The sequence below is a fragment of the Accipiter gentilis genome, chromosome 15 (genome assembly GCF_929443795.1).
Source record: "Accipiter gentilis chromosome 15, bAccGen1.1, whole genome shotgun sequence".
Classification (NCBI taxonomy): domain Eukaryota; kingdom Metazoa; phylum Chordata; class Aves; order Accipitriformes; family Accipitridae; genus Astur; species Astur gentilis.
Window position 1 is genome coordinate 28,607,993 of NC_064894.1, and position 17,001 is coordinate 28,624,993.

A 17,001-nucleotide genomic window follows, 5' to 3' on the forward strand; every position below is an offset into this window, starting at 1 on the left:
CCTACAGAAATTGGGTTGGTTTTGATGAAATTAATTAATATATTTGGCTTCCAGGGTTTTTTTAAGTCCTCTTCCTCCACATTTTTCCCCGTGTTTTTCTGTGCTTTTTTATTTTAAAAAGGGTATGAAGAGGAATGGCTTAAATATGGTAAAAAATGGGGAAAACAAAAAAAAAGGAACAATACTGAAAGTTTTCAGATAAAATTCCATGTATTTTCTTGATACGTTTTTTAAAAAAATAAAGACTCTTTAGAATTAACCTTTTCTGTAGTTTCAAAATTGTTAATATTTTAATTTCGGTCAGCTCACTTCTTTTCTCTGTTCAGTGCATGTATGTGTTGGCATACATGAGAAAATATAATATATGGGTATGTTTCCATTTGCAAAAGAAAAATAAAGCAAATTAAGTAATGTGTAACCAGAGGTCACAGACAGGGTATATTATGGACTTGATTTTGCAAGACACTGAGTGCCTGCAGCTCGCCTTGCAGCGAGTGAATTTGAGGCGCTTGTGACATGACCTACTCTTTTTATTAGCTTAGTTGCAGTGGAAAAGGCAGAGCAGTAGCATCAGAAATGGAAAATGATGGCAGGAAAATTCTGGTTGTTGGTTCCATAGGGGTGATGGAAACAGCTGTTCTCAAAGGGTCTCTGCCGAGGAACATAGAAGTAATGTAGAGGAAGATAGCAAGAGCACCGGAAAACGAAGCTTTAAGAAAAATAGGAAATAATAATAACAAACAAAAGCACAAAGTATTTCTGGAGCAATAACTGCCCCAAGAAAAAGCTATCGACCCAGATGAATCACATCTACGTTAGGGGGGCTACTTTAAAGGCATTTTATCGGACAAAGAGAAATAAGCATTTCTAGAGAGTGATTCAGCCCTTAGGCACACTGTGCATCTCTCTTGTGAGGCATCTCAAAGCACATGGTGAAATTCCGCTGGAATAAAGCTGGGCCACGACGGGCGGGCACTATCAGACCGGTCCTTCCAACACTTTCTGCCTTAAGCTAGGCTGCTGGAAGTCTGGTACCCAGCTGAGGAAGGACTGGTGGTTCCGTCTGCCCTTCCAGCCGTCTGTACCGCAGATATTTTGACATCAGGTGGCTGCGAAGAAATAGGGGGGATCTGGTAGGAGAACTGCAAACCCCTCTAAAACCCTGTAAAAGACCCCAAAACTCCCTTTAGCTCCCAGAAGAATGACAATTTTGCCACCTAACTGCTGCTCGCCGCGTAGACGCGCGCTCCGAACGTGCTCATGGCCGAGGGCTCCCTCCCGCTGCCGAGGTCATCTGTTCCGTCTGATGGTGGCCTGCAGAAAACGAGTGTCTTTATTTGCCTGAACGCATACTATACTTCCCGCTGGTGTGTTCCCCATATATACTCTCTATACGGATCAGTGATCTCGGTGCCTTTTCAATAATTCAGTCTGTGTGCTCTGGCTGTGTCATCTTGGGAAAGGAGCCCAGCGCAGTGCCAAAGAGCTTCGCTTCCTATAGGAAGGAGGAGGAGGTACGTGCTATAGGTTTTCCTCGGTTTGCCGTGTATCTTTCATGTAAGCTTGATTTTCGGGCGTATTTGCATCGGAAAGGTCCAGTCCCTCAGACAAAGGTCAAATGTTCTTCAGTGGGAACTTTTCCTGAAAGCAGACCGCAGCATCAAACTTTCCTGCGTGGAAAAAAAAAAAAAAAAAAAAAGGCATCTTTCCTTGCTGAAGTACTCAACGCACAGAAAAAAAATATAAAAAATACTCAATGCACCGAAGCGCGATATTTTTGCCCTTTGCTACATTAAGGTGGCAGACAGACAAAAAAAAAAAAAAAGGGGGTCACTTCACCACAGCCCCCTGGTTTTGAAGCTCAGAAATTCGGTCCGAGGAGAGGATGGCAATTAAAGACACCGCTCGATGAGCGACCCCTTCCCCACCGCCATCACCCGCACATTTTGGGCCTCACACACCTCCCCGGGGGCCCGTAAAACCCCCAAACCGCCCTCCCCCCCCCCCCCCCTCAGGGCAAACCACCATTTTGTTCAGCGCAGCCCCGGCGCAAAGCGCGTCCACGTGTGCGCGTCCGCGAGTGTGCAAAGGCGGGAGCGCGCAAGCGGGGCGGCCCCCGGCCGGCTGGTGCCATTTGGGAGCCGGGGCGTGGAGCGGGAGCGGGAGCGGGAACGAGGGGGGGGGTCGGGAATTTCTCCGCAAGGCCGAAGGCTCCCGTTGTCTATCCGGGCTCCGCGCCGGAGAGGGTTTTTTTTTTTCGGTACCGGCGAATTACCTGCGGATCGGCATCCCTCCTCCTCCCTGCTTTTTTTTTTTTTTTTTTTTTTAATAGTTTGGCGTGTTTTTAATTTTTTTTTTATTTTTTTATTTTTTTTTAATTTTATTTATTTATTTATTTATTTTTTTTTAAGCCGGGGAGACGCTTCCGAAGCGGAGCGAGCTCTGCTCCTACGTCAATGGTGCCGCTCCGGGGAGGGCAGCCCCCCTACCAGCCCCGGCCCGGGGGACCTCCCCCGGCCTGACATCCTCACCGGCACCGGCGGCGAGCGGCAGCCCCGTCCCCATCCATCCCCCGCGGACCGGCTGCGGGGGAGGAGGAGGAGGAGGAGAAGGAGGAGGAGGAGGAGGAGGAGGAGGAGGAGGAGGAGGAGGGAGGATGCGGCGCGTCGGACCCCGCGGCGGGGCGGGCGCTATGTCAGAGAGATAACGCGGCTCCTCCAGCAGCCCGGGGGTAGTCTCGGTGCCAGACCCCCCCGTCCCCCCCGTCCCCTCCACCCCCGGGAGCCGCTCGCCGCTCGCTTCTCGACCGCCGGGGACCGACCGGTGGGGGAGCGGCGGGCGGCCGTGCCGGGGCAGCCCGCCTGCGGGGGGGGCGAGGGCCCGGGAGGCTGAGGAGAGCAGGCGGGGAGGAGGAGGAGGAGGAGGAGGAGGAGGAGGAGGAGGAGGAGGAGGAGGAGGAGGAGGGCAGCGCCATGACTCATTTGCAGGCAGGTCTCTCCCCGGAGACTCTGGAGAAAGCCCGGTTGGAGCTGAACGAGAACCCCGACACCTTGCACCAGGACATCCAGGAGGTGCGGGACATGGTGATCACCAGGCCGGACATCGGCTTCCTCCGCACCGACGATGCCTTCATCCTGCGGTTCCTGCGGGCGAGGAAGTTTCAGCACTTCGAGGCGTTTCGCCTCCTGGCCCAGTACTTTGAATATCGCCAGCAGAACCTGGACATGTTCAAGAGCTTCAAGGCCACGGACCCGGGCATCAAGCAGGCGCTGAAGGATGGCTTCCCCGGCGGGCTGGCCAACCTGGACCACTACGGCAGGAAGATCCTCGTCCTTTTTGCTGCCAACTGGGACCAGAGCAGGTAAACGCGGAGCCACCTGCCCGCCTTAATCCCTTCTTTCCCTGGGCAACGCGTGGGAAAAGCTATGCCAGAGCAGAGGATGGGGTGGGCGGCAGGGGCACCGGCTGGGCAGCAGCCTGGGGGGGCAGAGGGAGAAGAGGAAGAAGTAACGTGTTTTGTGGCTTAGGGCCTTTTCAACCTCCTCGTCGTTCAGGATCTGAATTTTGGGAGGGAAGCAGGAGCTGCTCGGGTGCTCTTCTCGGCTGGCTGATAGGAGGTTTACGTGCTTCTGCCTCCCCTTAGCCGAAGTGAGCTGGCGTGGTAGATGAAGAAGTGAGCTGGCGTGGTAGATGATGTGTTTACCCCCCCCCAAGCCCCCCCGACAAAGGCTGGTTGCAATGTCTGTGCCGGTCTTTCTGCTTCAGCGCCCGCAGAGTCGCTCAGGTGCCACAGGAGAAAGTGGGAGATGCTGTGTGCAAAACAGGAGTACGTACCTGTCAGGGGTTTTGAGCTGGAAAGTTTGCCTGTGCAGGAAGCTGCGGCTCCGAATCCTTTCCCTCAGCTGAAGAAAGCTCTTCCTGAGCCACCTGGAAATGCCAGGATGGAAGTTACAGTAACCGCTTCTTTTCCCCACTCACGCTGCTCTAAGTGTGAATTCCCTGCATAATAAGATCCAAGCGCACAAAGCTTTGGGAGCAAACTGAAGGAGGCTAGTGCCGTCCCTAGACCAACCTCTGATCCTTTTTGGGGCTAGTCGAGCCTGAGGATGACTTAGCAGGCTGACCCAAGAGCTGTCTCCCATCAAGGCCCTTTCTTTTAGCGATCGGCTTGATACAATGTGACACTATTTGATGATTCTAAATACCTCACTGGGTGTCATGCCCAGTTTCTCCTGCAGTCTAAAATTACATCCACAACAACCGCTCGATTTTCAGTACATGTAAATGAATGAATCCATGAAGAGTGAGCTCTAAAGCCTATTTATTCCCGTGAGCACCGCAGCGTTTCCCGGGGCTCCCAACCCGAGAGCAGGTTTAGGGTCTGAAGCGCTTGTTAGTGAGAAAAGTTCAAATCCTGCTAGCTGCCTTCACGGGAACCCAAACCGTCCTTGTGCAGTCAGCACGGGCTGGGCGCAGGCAGCGCTGAGCGCTCAGCGCAGATATCCCAAGCTCAGCTCTTTGAAAACACGAGGAGGGCACGGACGGCCAGCGGGGTGGTCAGAAAGGACAACATTTGGGGAACTGGCATACTTGAGCCTGCCCTTCAAGTGTTTGGGTAGCTGTCCCCTGGCAGGCTGTGTCAACAGCCGTCGCAGGGAGCGTTCCCACGGCTCCCTGCAGCAGTCGGTGTTACGGCTAGGGACGGGTCCCTGCGCGGGGGGCCGCTGGCCCACCGTGGCTTTCCTCCTCTCCAGACAGGTCGCCCACATCCACACCGCCTACGGGAAGAGCTTCCCGGCCCTTGCTAACCATTGAGTCACGCCCAGAGACTGGGAGAAAGCTGTCTGGCAGAAATCAAACCTGCCCACGACCAGGCTAACAACTGGAAAGTGGGGATGAACATATGCGGAGCTGGGGCCGGCGTCCTTTTGCTGCTCTGCTTTTCTGGCAGACGGAGCAAAAGAAGCTGAGTGAGGAAGCAGTGATGATGAGGCTAAGGACTCTCTGAGTGGGCTTCGTTTCCCACATACGGATTTTCCTTATTTCCCACATAAGGACCAGGTCAACTTTTTATTTTAAAAACACCTCCACAAACTCTTAAAGATCTCCGAATGAGGAACTAGCAAAGAAATGGATATTTAGGCCTTTTATTAACTCATACATCTACCATGAAGAAGTTCCCTTGTTAGAGGTAGTGTGGCCTACTCTATGCTGTTATTTCTCATTAAAAAAACCCAAACAAACAACCCAAAGCTTTATGTGACACTTTCCAGATCATTAGTTCCCAGTTAAAAGAACATCAAGAATTTGAATTTGGAGACAAAGTAGCATTTAAAAAAATAATTGCCATGTGAAAAGAGTGAGTTTATTTTCTTCTTAATTTTGGATGTGCTGATATTTACACTACATGAGATCAGCTGACACAACAGCAAATTTCTACGATCTTTTTCGCGAAGTCCTGTCGGTAAAATTATTATTTATGATATAATAGGGCAGTGACTGGGGTACGCAGGGGTACCTAATGGCCACGTTTGCAGTCGGGTCCCTATCGCTCTTCGGCGCTGCCCGCCCACGGTACGCCTCTCCTCCGGAGCGAGGGATTTTTTTTTCGGATAGACCACTCAGACAAAGGGGAGAGAGCTGGAGCCCAGCTGCGGGGAGTGGCTTGCTCCAAGGCACATGACAAGTCAGTGACAGATGTGGGAATGGAGCTAGGTCACTCTCTTTACTAATTAAATTGACTGTCTTCCATTATCTGATGTTCAGCCACTGAACCCGGGGAGCATCGTGTACGGAACATATACTAGAGCTGCTACGTGGTTATGTCTCAAGCTTATGCCTTAACTGACTTGAGACCTTACAGTGCGTAAACCAGTGCTCCTCTTACAGCAACACTAGGGTTACTTTTTGTAGTCTGTCTTGTTAGGACCTCTTTGTACGTTTCATGAGCTAAGTTAACAGAGCGCAGCAAGCCTGCGAATTTATCACATGTGTAGAACTTATTATGGCCAGCAGGTAACAGTTAGAATTAAAAAGTTCCAATTTGTTATTTAAATGAATAGCAGGCATACTATAGATGATTTATATAGCACCAGCAGCCTACGATTTACATCGTTCCAATTAGAAGGAAAAGCGTGGAAGGCAGAAAATTCCTATGGTAAAACAAGCCTGTGTACTAGGTGTTAAATCACTAAATTAAAGCAGGGCCTGAAAACTGTACCAGATGTCCTACCATCTGAACAACTAAATCAGACATGTATTTAAAACAAACAAACAAAAAAGGGAAAGGTGAAGGATAATGCACTGAGTAGCCCAGCAGCTTTTCAATGGGACCCTGCCTAACTCTCCGTCCTGTCTCTCCTCTGGGGGAAGCGCAGACGGGTGGCATTCCTGCCAGGAGGCTGGATAGTGCGCTGGGAGGGATCAGCCTTCCCTGTTAGCTTCCAGATTGTTGATTCATAACTACATTTGGCTTGTAGGTGTGTACGGGCATTTGAAGGCTCCCTTTTTCTTAATGCGTCCAGCTGGTGAAGTTTTTTTTTTTCCAATTAATGGTACAGTTAACGTCAGCTCTCAGCGGCAAGGGATCTGTTGTCATGCATGTTCTTCTGTACGCTTCGTGGCACCTGCACACAAATGCCCTAGGAAAATCAGTCCATTTTGATGCTATTTACCTGAAATCTCTCCCGGTATTAATTGTCTCAGAATTTTTCCTAGAAAGTGCAACAGAAAAGTGCAGTAGGAGAGCGCGGTGATTCCTAGTTCCTGTCTGTGTCACAGTGACCCAGTCAGCTCACACCGTCCTCGGTGAATATGGAAATCCGCTGCACTCATTACCATTCGCTCTGTTGTTGCATCAGATGATTTACAGCAGGGCAAAGATGGAGTCCACTGGTTTGCTTTCAAAACTATGCTTTTGTGTGCAGAAGTGTTAGAAACTTTTCTTTTCCTCCCATTAAATGAAAATTTAAATTCTGTATTCTGTACTCTAATACTCTAAATTTGGTACTCTAATTCTGTAGCTATTAGGAGGCTGGTCTGCTCCTCAGCTCACTATTAACCACAGGCGAGTTGGCAGGGTATTTTTCAAGCTCTAATGGAGGCAGTGCGACAAAATAAATAGCAATGCTAACAATAACAACTTATTAACAGTAACAAAATACCTGGTTAATAGAGTCAATTTTTGCTTAGAGGTGATATCTTTCAAATAATAATTACTAACTAGTACACGCGCTGTCATTTTTTCCGCAGTTTCTCCTGCTGACTGATGCTGTCTTATTGTTTCCTAGCTTTCCCCCAGGTATCCGTATCTGCCTATTATCACTTGTATTTAGACTGTGAGTGTTTTGGCTAGGGATCTTTTTGATCAATACTAATGTAAAATTTAGATCAGCTGAATCTTCATCCATGGCTGTGACTATTAGGCACTGGTCTAACGTAAGGAGTAAAGAATGGTATTCAATCTGAATCTAAAAAGCTAATATGGTAAAATATTTGAAGCAGTTTCTATCTTTCTGTGCATTTTTGTAACACTGGTAGTGCTTTTTTGCTTTAGAATAAGGGCTCCCAGGGCGTGCTGCCACTATTTAAGCAGAGTAGCTATGAGAGAAGTTTCGATCCCCCATCTTTTCAGCATTCACATCTGTACCCAGACTGACAAACCAAGGAGATCTGAGGCATCATTTCTAGGTACTCCTTTATGTATCTTGACAGCTCCTGTTTCACTGAAATTCTAAAAAATACTAAGCCAGAGCAGTAGGTTACAAATGGGATGATGGCTCAGAGACTTGACCAGCTTTCTCTTTTAAACCACAGTGGCACAAGAACTCATTTGATGGAAACCTTTACTTGTCCAAATGGTGATGAGCTTGAAAAACAGATTGTGCGTTCCTTACATGTTTGGGACCTTCAGGAGACATGTGGCTTAAATTCAAGCAAAGACGACCTACCTTTTATCTCTGCTAGTTAACAGTTTGCATCCTGAGAGGCAGACTCATGCCACTCAGCTTTAATTCTCAAAATAACTTGAAATTTCGTGATATCGGCAGGGGGGGGAGATGACAAATAGCAATAGAGATAGTAGGGCAACTCTGCCAAATCAGATTATCTGTTATTCAGTTCAAAAGTAAGTCGACGGGAGCCAGAATCTGGTTAAACAGATGATAGGGTGGATGCCAGTCATCATCAAGAACATAAAATATTGAAAACAGCTGACACAGCTAGATTTGACAGGAGACATCTGTACCCTGCATTCTCCCTGTCTCTTCTCTTTCTGATGCCCTGGTGGAAATCTCAGTGGCCTCGGGGAGTGAATATGATGCACAGACCACATAACCAAGAAGTAAAGGTCAAAGATCATAGTGAACTACTACCAAGAGTTGATAGCAGTGTCTGCCAGACTGTTTTTCCCCCAAATCCTTGGAAATACTTTGAATCTGGTCATGTCCCATAAAAAAATTCTCAAAGAACTTTGCCTTTCTGTAAAGGAGAAATTGCTGCCACTGTTAAATTACAAGAGAGTGGGATGCTCAGTTAATTGGTTGAGCCGTTCTGTTTTTGACAAATCAAGACCTCAGTGAGGCACTACTCTAGAAAGCTCTGTCGCTGTCGTGGTAGAAATGGTAGCCATCCCAAAGCATTTGAAAGAATCACTGTCAGTGTGGCTATTAACTTGTCAAGCCTTCCCAGGCTCATTGCTTTAAAGTCAACCTGAATGAAGAATTTCAAGAGGTAGCAGAGTGTGTCTGCACACCAGTCCCTACCTCATTTGAACTCAAGCTGGAACTCACACAGAAAAGGAACACTAAGAGTGCATGATATATGTGATAACATATTTCCAGCATTTGTTATTCACATTAATAACTGGGCTAAAAAAGTTGTCTAAGCTTTCTATTGAGTTAAGCATGGTTCTATAAATAGAGGGCATTAAATACATTTAAATTAACCGTGAGTTCTCGATTATCCTAGCAATTAGTAATATCTTGCTGGCTACAACATGTCGCATAAGAGTCTGTTTAAACAAGTGAGCGCAACTGAATTTAGCCATAAATAAATAAGGATTTATTTCTGCACAGCCTAACTCCAGGCTACTATAGAACATGCACTGCAGCAAATCAGGCCCAGCACACCCTACGTACCTGACAGCACTGGAGCAGTCATTGTAAAACTGGGGCTAGGGCAAAATGAGCGGCTTGCTGTCCCCTAAATACATGCTGTTACTTAACACGGATTGGTAAGAATAAAACAACACCATCTTCCTCCCAGACCGAACACCATGGCCTCTTAAAATTAAAGGCTAAAATGTTGATTTTTTTTTTCAAAGAAAAGTTTCAGCAACACAAGCCAGAGTAATTTTTCCCACGTTCTTTTTTACATAGGATTTTAATCTCCCTCAAGTCCAGCCAAGGACGGGGCGTATTTTACGGGAGACCCTGTGCCTCCTGGTGCTGACATGAACAGTAGTAGCAGTGAGGCGAAATGTTGGACAACATGGGGCTGGAGCGGATTAAAGATGAGTCTTTATGCAAATAATTCTGTGCTGCGTGAAAGCTTCACTATAGTTTCTTTAATCATGTTTCATTTGCATGGGCAGTTCAGCTGATACTTTCAATACTCAGCTTGCCATTTGCACCACCTAAGATTTCATCTGTCACACTGGGTTTACATTTCTGGCTTGCCTCAGCATGTGTTCAGAGTGAAAGCCGCTTTAAATATCCACTAATGGATTTGTCTTTCTTGTCTGGTTTTCTGTATTGTGCTTAAGTAAGGTCTCAAAACCCAGAGAAAGAGGTCCATTACAGAATGAAGGATAGCTCCTATCTTCAACTAATTGCCCTGAAGGGTATTTGAGGTGGGAAGCTTGGCTGTTAGTGACATGTCCCTGTGTACTCCTGATGTGGCTTTTTAGACTTAAAGAGTACTTCAGATACCTTCCTCTGGCAGAAAGTGTTCTTGCTTGCTTTTAGCTAGACCCGTGTTCTTCAGGACTTGTTTTCACTGAGAGGACAACCTTTTGTCTTCTTCAGTGAGTAAACATACAATATCGTCATTGTTGTTGTGGACTGCATTTCCTACACTAAGCAAACCTGCGATAGGAGTTATGTTGATGGTGAATACGGCATAGATTTGTGGCCACCCAGCCCTGTGCCCATTGGTTACTCTCTGTGGTGGCCGAAATCCTGGTCTCATTGATACCTAGAGAGTTTTCTAGTTGACTTGAATGAATTCAGGACATCATTAGGTGTATTTGTGTTTACATGTATACATCTATATCTTTATCACTTAGGCGTATATATAAAAAGCATTTTATGGCCCGTGTTAGAGATGTGATTGGCCTCATAAACAAAGAATCTTTCTGTCTAATGCACCAGATGTCTAGCAGCCTCGTACCACTAGGAAGCTGTTAATCCAAGGCATGAGAACTTCAGCTCCCGAGGGAGGACATGAGAGATCTACATCAGGAACTTGGGACCCATCTTCTTGGACTGGATGTAGGGTGCTTGCAGCAGCCTTCTGCTTTGTGGAGCTCTTCTCCTGGAGAGTGAGATCCTCTGAATGGGGCAGCTTAAGTGTCAGGTGGGGTTGAGGCTAATTTCTAGGATTTGAGTGTTTCTGATGTGTGTTGTATGAGCTCTGGTAGATGATCTTCCTCAGACCGAGGCATTAGCTGCTCTCCCAATGTCTCACCTGATGTAATTTCCTTCCCAGTGCAACGTTTCCCCTGGGAAGGCCTCTTACAGAGCGTGTCGCCAGCTAATTTCATGAAGTGATAAAACCCCCAGTATTTCTGAGACCACCACCACCTTGTGGAGGTAACCAGGGGTTTGAAGGCAGCTGGCCACGCTCTGAGCCCAGCCCCGACCCTGGACACGACCCTGTAAGCCTCCTTCCCTCTGGCCGAGTGCGTGTTTTAATCCCGATGCTGGCAGTTGTACAAAATGCAGGTCGTACAGGAGATTTTTAGTTCTGATGTTGATTAGGTGCCCTCCACTGTCCGTGCAGCAGTGTTGTATTGGATGGATAGACTGGTCTGCAGACACGCTAGGCAAACTAAGACCTTGTTAGCGCCAATAAAACTGTCTATAGTCTTCATGCTGCCAAACACTCCCTACACGTCCCATTATACATGCGCAGGCTCGTTTGGGAAAGAGCCGATGAACGATTTCCTCATTTTTCCTCAGGTCGCTCTTCGCCCCGTGATGCTGGTGGTGTTTGTTGCGTTGGTTTTTCAGCGGCTTCAGCAGCGACGGTGGCATTTTCCCCACACGTCCAGCAGTTGGGCTTGGGGGAGCTGCTCTGCCTGGGGAGAGGGGGATTGTTTCCCTGTGCCTGCTGCAAAGACAGGGTCCTGGCCTAACAGGTTTTGGATGATCAAATTGAGCTAACAATTTTAAGGATCCAGGTTTTGAACGTTTTCCTTCAAAATTGGTTTTAAGGCATGTCCTTTTTATCCCCCATGGACAAAATTCATTTTACAGAAATGGTCTTTTTTTCTGCCAAAAGGAATTAGAGAATTTTAGTGTTTTGAGGATTTCTATAGGGGAATTAGAGAAGAATTTTTTTCATGCTGTTTCCTCTCCCCGTTGAAGAAAGCTGAACAAAAAGAGGGAGCATACCAAACTTCCTGTAAACCTTAGTTCTTGGAAAAGTAAAGCCTTAAAAAAAAAGTTAACTCTCAGAAAAGTGAAAAGGAGAGGAGTGAATATGAAAACTTTCATCCCAGTCAACCAAACTAAATTCAAAACAAAATAAGGGTCTCCAAGATGAAGAGAAGAATTATGTGAAACAATGTTTCCCCTAATGTTTTCTGGGGAAAGCACACTTTCTCTTGTTCACTTGTTAGGCTGACACTAGGGGAGTCCTTTTCCAGTCCTTTTCCTAGGAATACATAGTTGGGAAGTTCACTGAGTTTTAGTTGGCCAAGAGAAAAAAAAGATGGAGAGATGCAAGGAGTCAGCTAGAGCAGATTAATTTCATTTGTGTTATTTCCTTTTGCAGATACTTTCAAAATATAGTTATGTACACAATGGAACAGTGTACTCGTATTAAAGCAAGTAGAATTCAGTATAATTTAAAGTAATTTCTAAATCGGCACACATCCTCTTTGCTACATATGCAGTATGGTTAAGATTTCTCTGGGGACTCGTAATTTTGAGAACTTCAATGTTTGATGTCATCATGGGAGACTTTTAAAATTTAAAAATATCAGCACAAACCCTGAAGATTTAACTCTTACTTTTGTTCCTGGAATATCTTCTTATCTGATATTTTTCTGGCTTAGCTTTCTAATGCTGCGTCTGATACTGTGGTGTGGACTGGGAAATTTACATCTGTTTCAGTAACTACTTATCTTACTTTTAAAAAATATTTTTAGATATAAAACATAGTTAGTCTGGGAAAAAATCAAAACTTAAACTACTACTTTCCTATCTCTTAAAAAAGCCCTGGTAATTCAGGTGTTTCACCTTTTTTAAAAAAACCCAATAAGCTAAACTGCAAGTTGATTAATAACTCTATTATATGGCAGTCTAAAGATGACCTTGCTGTATATATTTAAGCTATTAATCTGCTGTATTAGGTGCTTTATCTTCAAAAAAGAAAGATTATACTTAACAGGGCTTGGCAATATGGAATTATGTCTCCTTTTACAAGATCATCGATCTAAGAAAAGATTATGTCTGTGTATGCAAAACACATAATTACATATTGTAGGTGGCATTTTTGTAAACCCAAATTTAACATAGAAAATTCCAGGACCGACAGATACCACGTTCCAAACTTACTCCTGAAACCACATAATCTGGGTATACGAAGTATTCAGTACTCAGAAGGCAGTTAAGTAACTCTTAAAAGGTTGCTATTGCTCTTAACCAGAAACGCCTTAAAGCCCTAGTATGTGTTACTTTCCGCTTTCAAGATCCTTGAGTAATCAGCCTTCTGTAATACCCTTTGTAGATTTAAGAGAAAACATTACCCAGAGAGAGGGACAGGGGGAGCATGTGGAAATCCCTTTTTTAACTCATAATTTTGTAGAAGCTGTTATTTCAATCCCTTGGAAAAATATAGGAGGAAACTCTGGGTCTAGGCTTCTGGTGTTAGACTCAGGTTTTGGTATCATTATGATTTTAGAAAAATACAATTTGCATGGGTATGTTTGTACAGACATTTAATAACATGTATAGATATTAAAGCAGCTTAGGAAACTACAGAGAAGTTCAAATTTGCTTTTGGTGTGTTATATTCTTGTAGTTTGTTCTGGTTGGCTGATGGTCTAGATGTACATAATCCTGCTCCAGAGGATGAGTTCAACTAATTGAACTTTTGAGACTTTCCCAGCTTTACATACCCGTGACTTCTGAGGATATGTTTGCACTCCTTCGATTTAAACTTTTGACAAGCAGTACAAAGGAAGAACGCTCAGAACTTATCCACGTCAGTGGTTGTTGCTCCTTTCCTAACCAAATCTCCCCTTAACGTTCACAGGTACACACTGGTGGATATTTTGCGGGCCATACTTCTTTCTTTAGAAGCCATGATAGAAGATCCTGAGCTTCAAGTGAATGGGTTTGTTTTGATTATAGACTGGAGCAACTTCACCTTCAAACAGGCCTCCAAGCTCACACCAAGCATGCTTAGATTAGCCATAGAGGGCCTTCAGGTAACATTCTTCTTTTCTTTCTTTTCCTAATTCTCCTTCGTTTTGTAGTTCATTGCCAATCTAGGTGGCTAAAAAAACCCCAAACAAAGCAAAAATCCAAGAACTTCTGAATAGCAAGGCTATTAACAGCTTAAGGTATGGGTGAACAGGCAAGCTACAGTGGCACAAGCTAACACAGGAGCTCAGTCAGCTAATTGCAGTAACTCCCGGTGTGTAGGCTCCTTCTTTGCCATAAATAAAAGGTAACTTTTCTGCCTTTATTCTGAACTGTCTGGCTTCCTGTAAATTCAGACCGTAGCTTCTGCAGCAGCAAGTTAGACGTAATCAGTTTATCTTGTAATTTTGCACAAGGCTAATGAAATATGTGTTGCTCCTGCCACGCCAGGTTGGTTTTTTTTGTTGATTCCATTGGAGACAGGCTCTACATCATTTGTCCTGAGAAGTGTGGGGCACTGTGATTAGACAATTAGCTGGGACTATTTACTTACTCAAAGTTCAGCGTGTGCTTGGCTCTTTTGCTGGGTCAGGATTAATCTGAGCAGCAGCTTCTGGGACTGAGTGTACAGTGATTTAAATTTCTTTCTGCTCATTGTAAATGCACTTTACATGGCACAGGCACATTGGTGGAAAGGATACTACATAACTCTTGGCTGTCTCCTATGATCTTTAATGCTTATTAAAATGAAAAACTAGAATCTGTAAAGTAGTTGTTTTCTTTGCAAGCTTGAGTTGCTGTGTTAAAAATACCAGTAATTCACTCCTGTGGCAGTGTGCCTTGGTTTTACAAGGACATATATTCCTTTTCTGTGATGTTTTTATCATTTATACATTTTTATTACTCATAAAACAAAATAACAGCCTTATCTTTGAACTTTCTTCACTTCGATATTGCTATTTTTGAAGAAACTTGCATAGCAGTAGTATAGAGTCTTGATCTAGATCTTAAAATGGTTTAACCAGTATTCAGCTTGCTGTTGCACACACAAGGGTAGTGACAGTCATGAGACAAAGATCTCAATTTTCATTTTGTTGTGTTTCCTTATGCAATGGTGTGATTCCATGGTCTTGAGAATGTTAGAAGGCAGCAGTGAGATCTGTGTTCTAATGGTGCTGCATTTCCTTTTATTGCTTTCAAAGTTGGGTTGGGTTTTTTTTTCCTGTTTTTCAAAGTTATCCATTGTTTTCATGCTTAGAACATGAATAAATACTTTAGTAGTCTTTGTTTTTTAAATGGTGGTGTTTCTTCTTGGACATTAATCAGAGATGGTTATTTTGAGGAGAGCTGCAGTGGATAATTGCATCCGAAAATATGATGGATGACCTACCAAATTTCAGGTGGGCTCCGAGGTCTGTGTTCTCCTGCCATCGCGTGGTTCATTACTGAGCTGAGGTGAAGTCCATTAGCTTAATTTACTCATGCCCCCAGCTTTGTATGTTAAAATATCCAGAGTCTGATGGTGGTCAGCACCCAGGGCATAATTTTGTGCCCACTGTCTTCAGTCCTGTTGACTCCAGAGATGTAAAACTGGTCATGAAATGCTCCAGAAGAGGCAATGAGAAGGCACTGAAATGGCAAAGGGGAGATAAAACTCTCCCAACGCTTAGGGAATCTGTCCTAATCTGTGACGGGTATTGTTATCTCTAAGCAGCAACTTTTAGAAGGCCTTTTACCACAAGTCTTTTGAAGAAATCAATTAGTTAGTCTCTCATATTACAGTGTTTAATTTTCTGTGGAGAACCATTGAGAGAATGAGGGCTAACATTCTTATACTAGCAAAATTGACTGATTCTCTAGTGATGTTTTCCCACTGGTTATATTACCTGGGGGGGTGTTTATATTTAATGTCTTTTTTTTTTTTTTTTTTTTTTTTCTTTTTCTTTTACTTAAACATTTTTCTATGTAAAAATATATTAGAATCAATGGAAAGGACAAAAGACAACTGTACTGAGTATCTTGGAGGGAGAGCACCACTTCAAAAAGAATTGTGATCAAGAAGGAAATAAGAGGAAAGCATGGTGGAAAGGTGGTACAGAGGCATGCTGGGCTAGGCACAGGTTTATTTGCACCATCTTGCAAGATTTCATGCCTGAAATGTTTACATTCCCTTACCCTCAGCAGGGACTACTTTTTCTTTTATTTTGGACAAAAATGCATAGCAGAAATATAATTCTGAATGATGTCAAAGTAAAAAGTGCTTAATCGGGTGGTATGAAAAAAAACAAGAACAACTCAGACACATTGCTTTTTTAATGATCTTTCTAAATACTCTCTGTTTAATCAGAGAAATGGAATTTACTTTGGCTTATAAGATTTAACAGGGCTCAAGATGCTGAACTTTACCATTTGGAGAATTTCAATATTTGTGTGACTTGGGTGGAAAGGGACAGGGAAAGTGGGATTAGTGACCACTGAATTTGATGTTAACCAAATCCCTTTGCCTCCGGAATGAAATCTACTAAATATGCATTATATTTTCTTAGCTTCCATGGTGAGAAGAATATTCAATATGGTGCGTACCAAAGAGAGTTGATTACAAGCTATGGCATTTCTAGGCTTTTCACAAGTGCTTATTTTTTAGGAAATTGCTTTTGAAAGTAAGATAAGTAAATATATATAGTTTTCTACTGAAGACAAGTTCTGCTATATACTTTGTCTGCATCTATGTTAAATGGGAGTAAGAAAAGAATCATACCCCTAAACGACTTGTATACATTAGAAAAACCTCCGAGGTAGTAGTTTTCAGGAAAAGAGCCTTTTGGCCATGGCATTTTTACTGTTAAAGGACGGCAATTATCTGTAAACTATGTGAATTTCCAACATATCCATCCCAACAGTGCTGTACCAACAAATTGGTGCTGATTTTTAGATCAAATGGTTTTCGCTAGCCAAGCAGCTCCTGTGGAGTTTGGGGCACTCGGCTGGGACTCTTGATGCTGGCAGTCCTAGCTCACACACTGGCCTTGTGCTTTTGGGAAAAAAGGAGCAATACTCTTCCCTGGGGATGCTGGTGGCTACAGCATTTATGTTGTTCCTCGTCAATAAGAAGGAGGATTCGCACTTCTGTAGTGAAGAGTAAGAACATAAGTGAATCCAGCATGTAATACTCTCTGTTTTCCGAGGAAGGTCTGTCTGGATTAGGTGCCTAGGAGTACCTAAGAGCTCAGAGCTGTGAAACCTGAGCAGAAGGAAAACATTCTTTGAGAGGTGAGACTGAAACCCATGCCCTGACCTTAGCACCTTGTGTTGGCTCTCCCCAGTGTATGCAATGCATGGGTGTTTGTGAATCCCAGTCTTTAGGTGCCCACTTCTCCCCATTCATTGATTTCTGTAGCCAAGCACTGAT

At 44.4% G+C, this 17,001-nt stretch overlaps 1 protein-coding gene across 1 annotated transcript in view; it reads left to right on the forward strand.

Moving 5' to 3' along the window:
* Positions 1-2,964: 2,964 nt before the first annotated feature.
* CLVS2 (clavesin 2) overlaps positions 2,965-17,001 on the forward strand; it is a 59,936-nt gene continuing 45,899 nt past the window's right edge. Inside the window, exons 1-2 of the mRNA XM_049818169.1 lie at positions 2,965-3,361; positions 13,483-13,657. Coding sequence (XP_049674126.1) covers positions 2,973-3,361; positions 13,483-13,657 — 564 coding nt within the window. The 5' untranslated portion in view covers positions 2,965-2,972. The remainder of the gene's footprint in view (positions 3,362-13,482; positions 13,658-17,001) is intronic.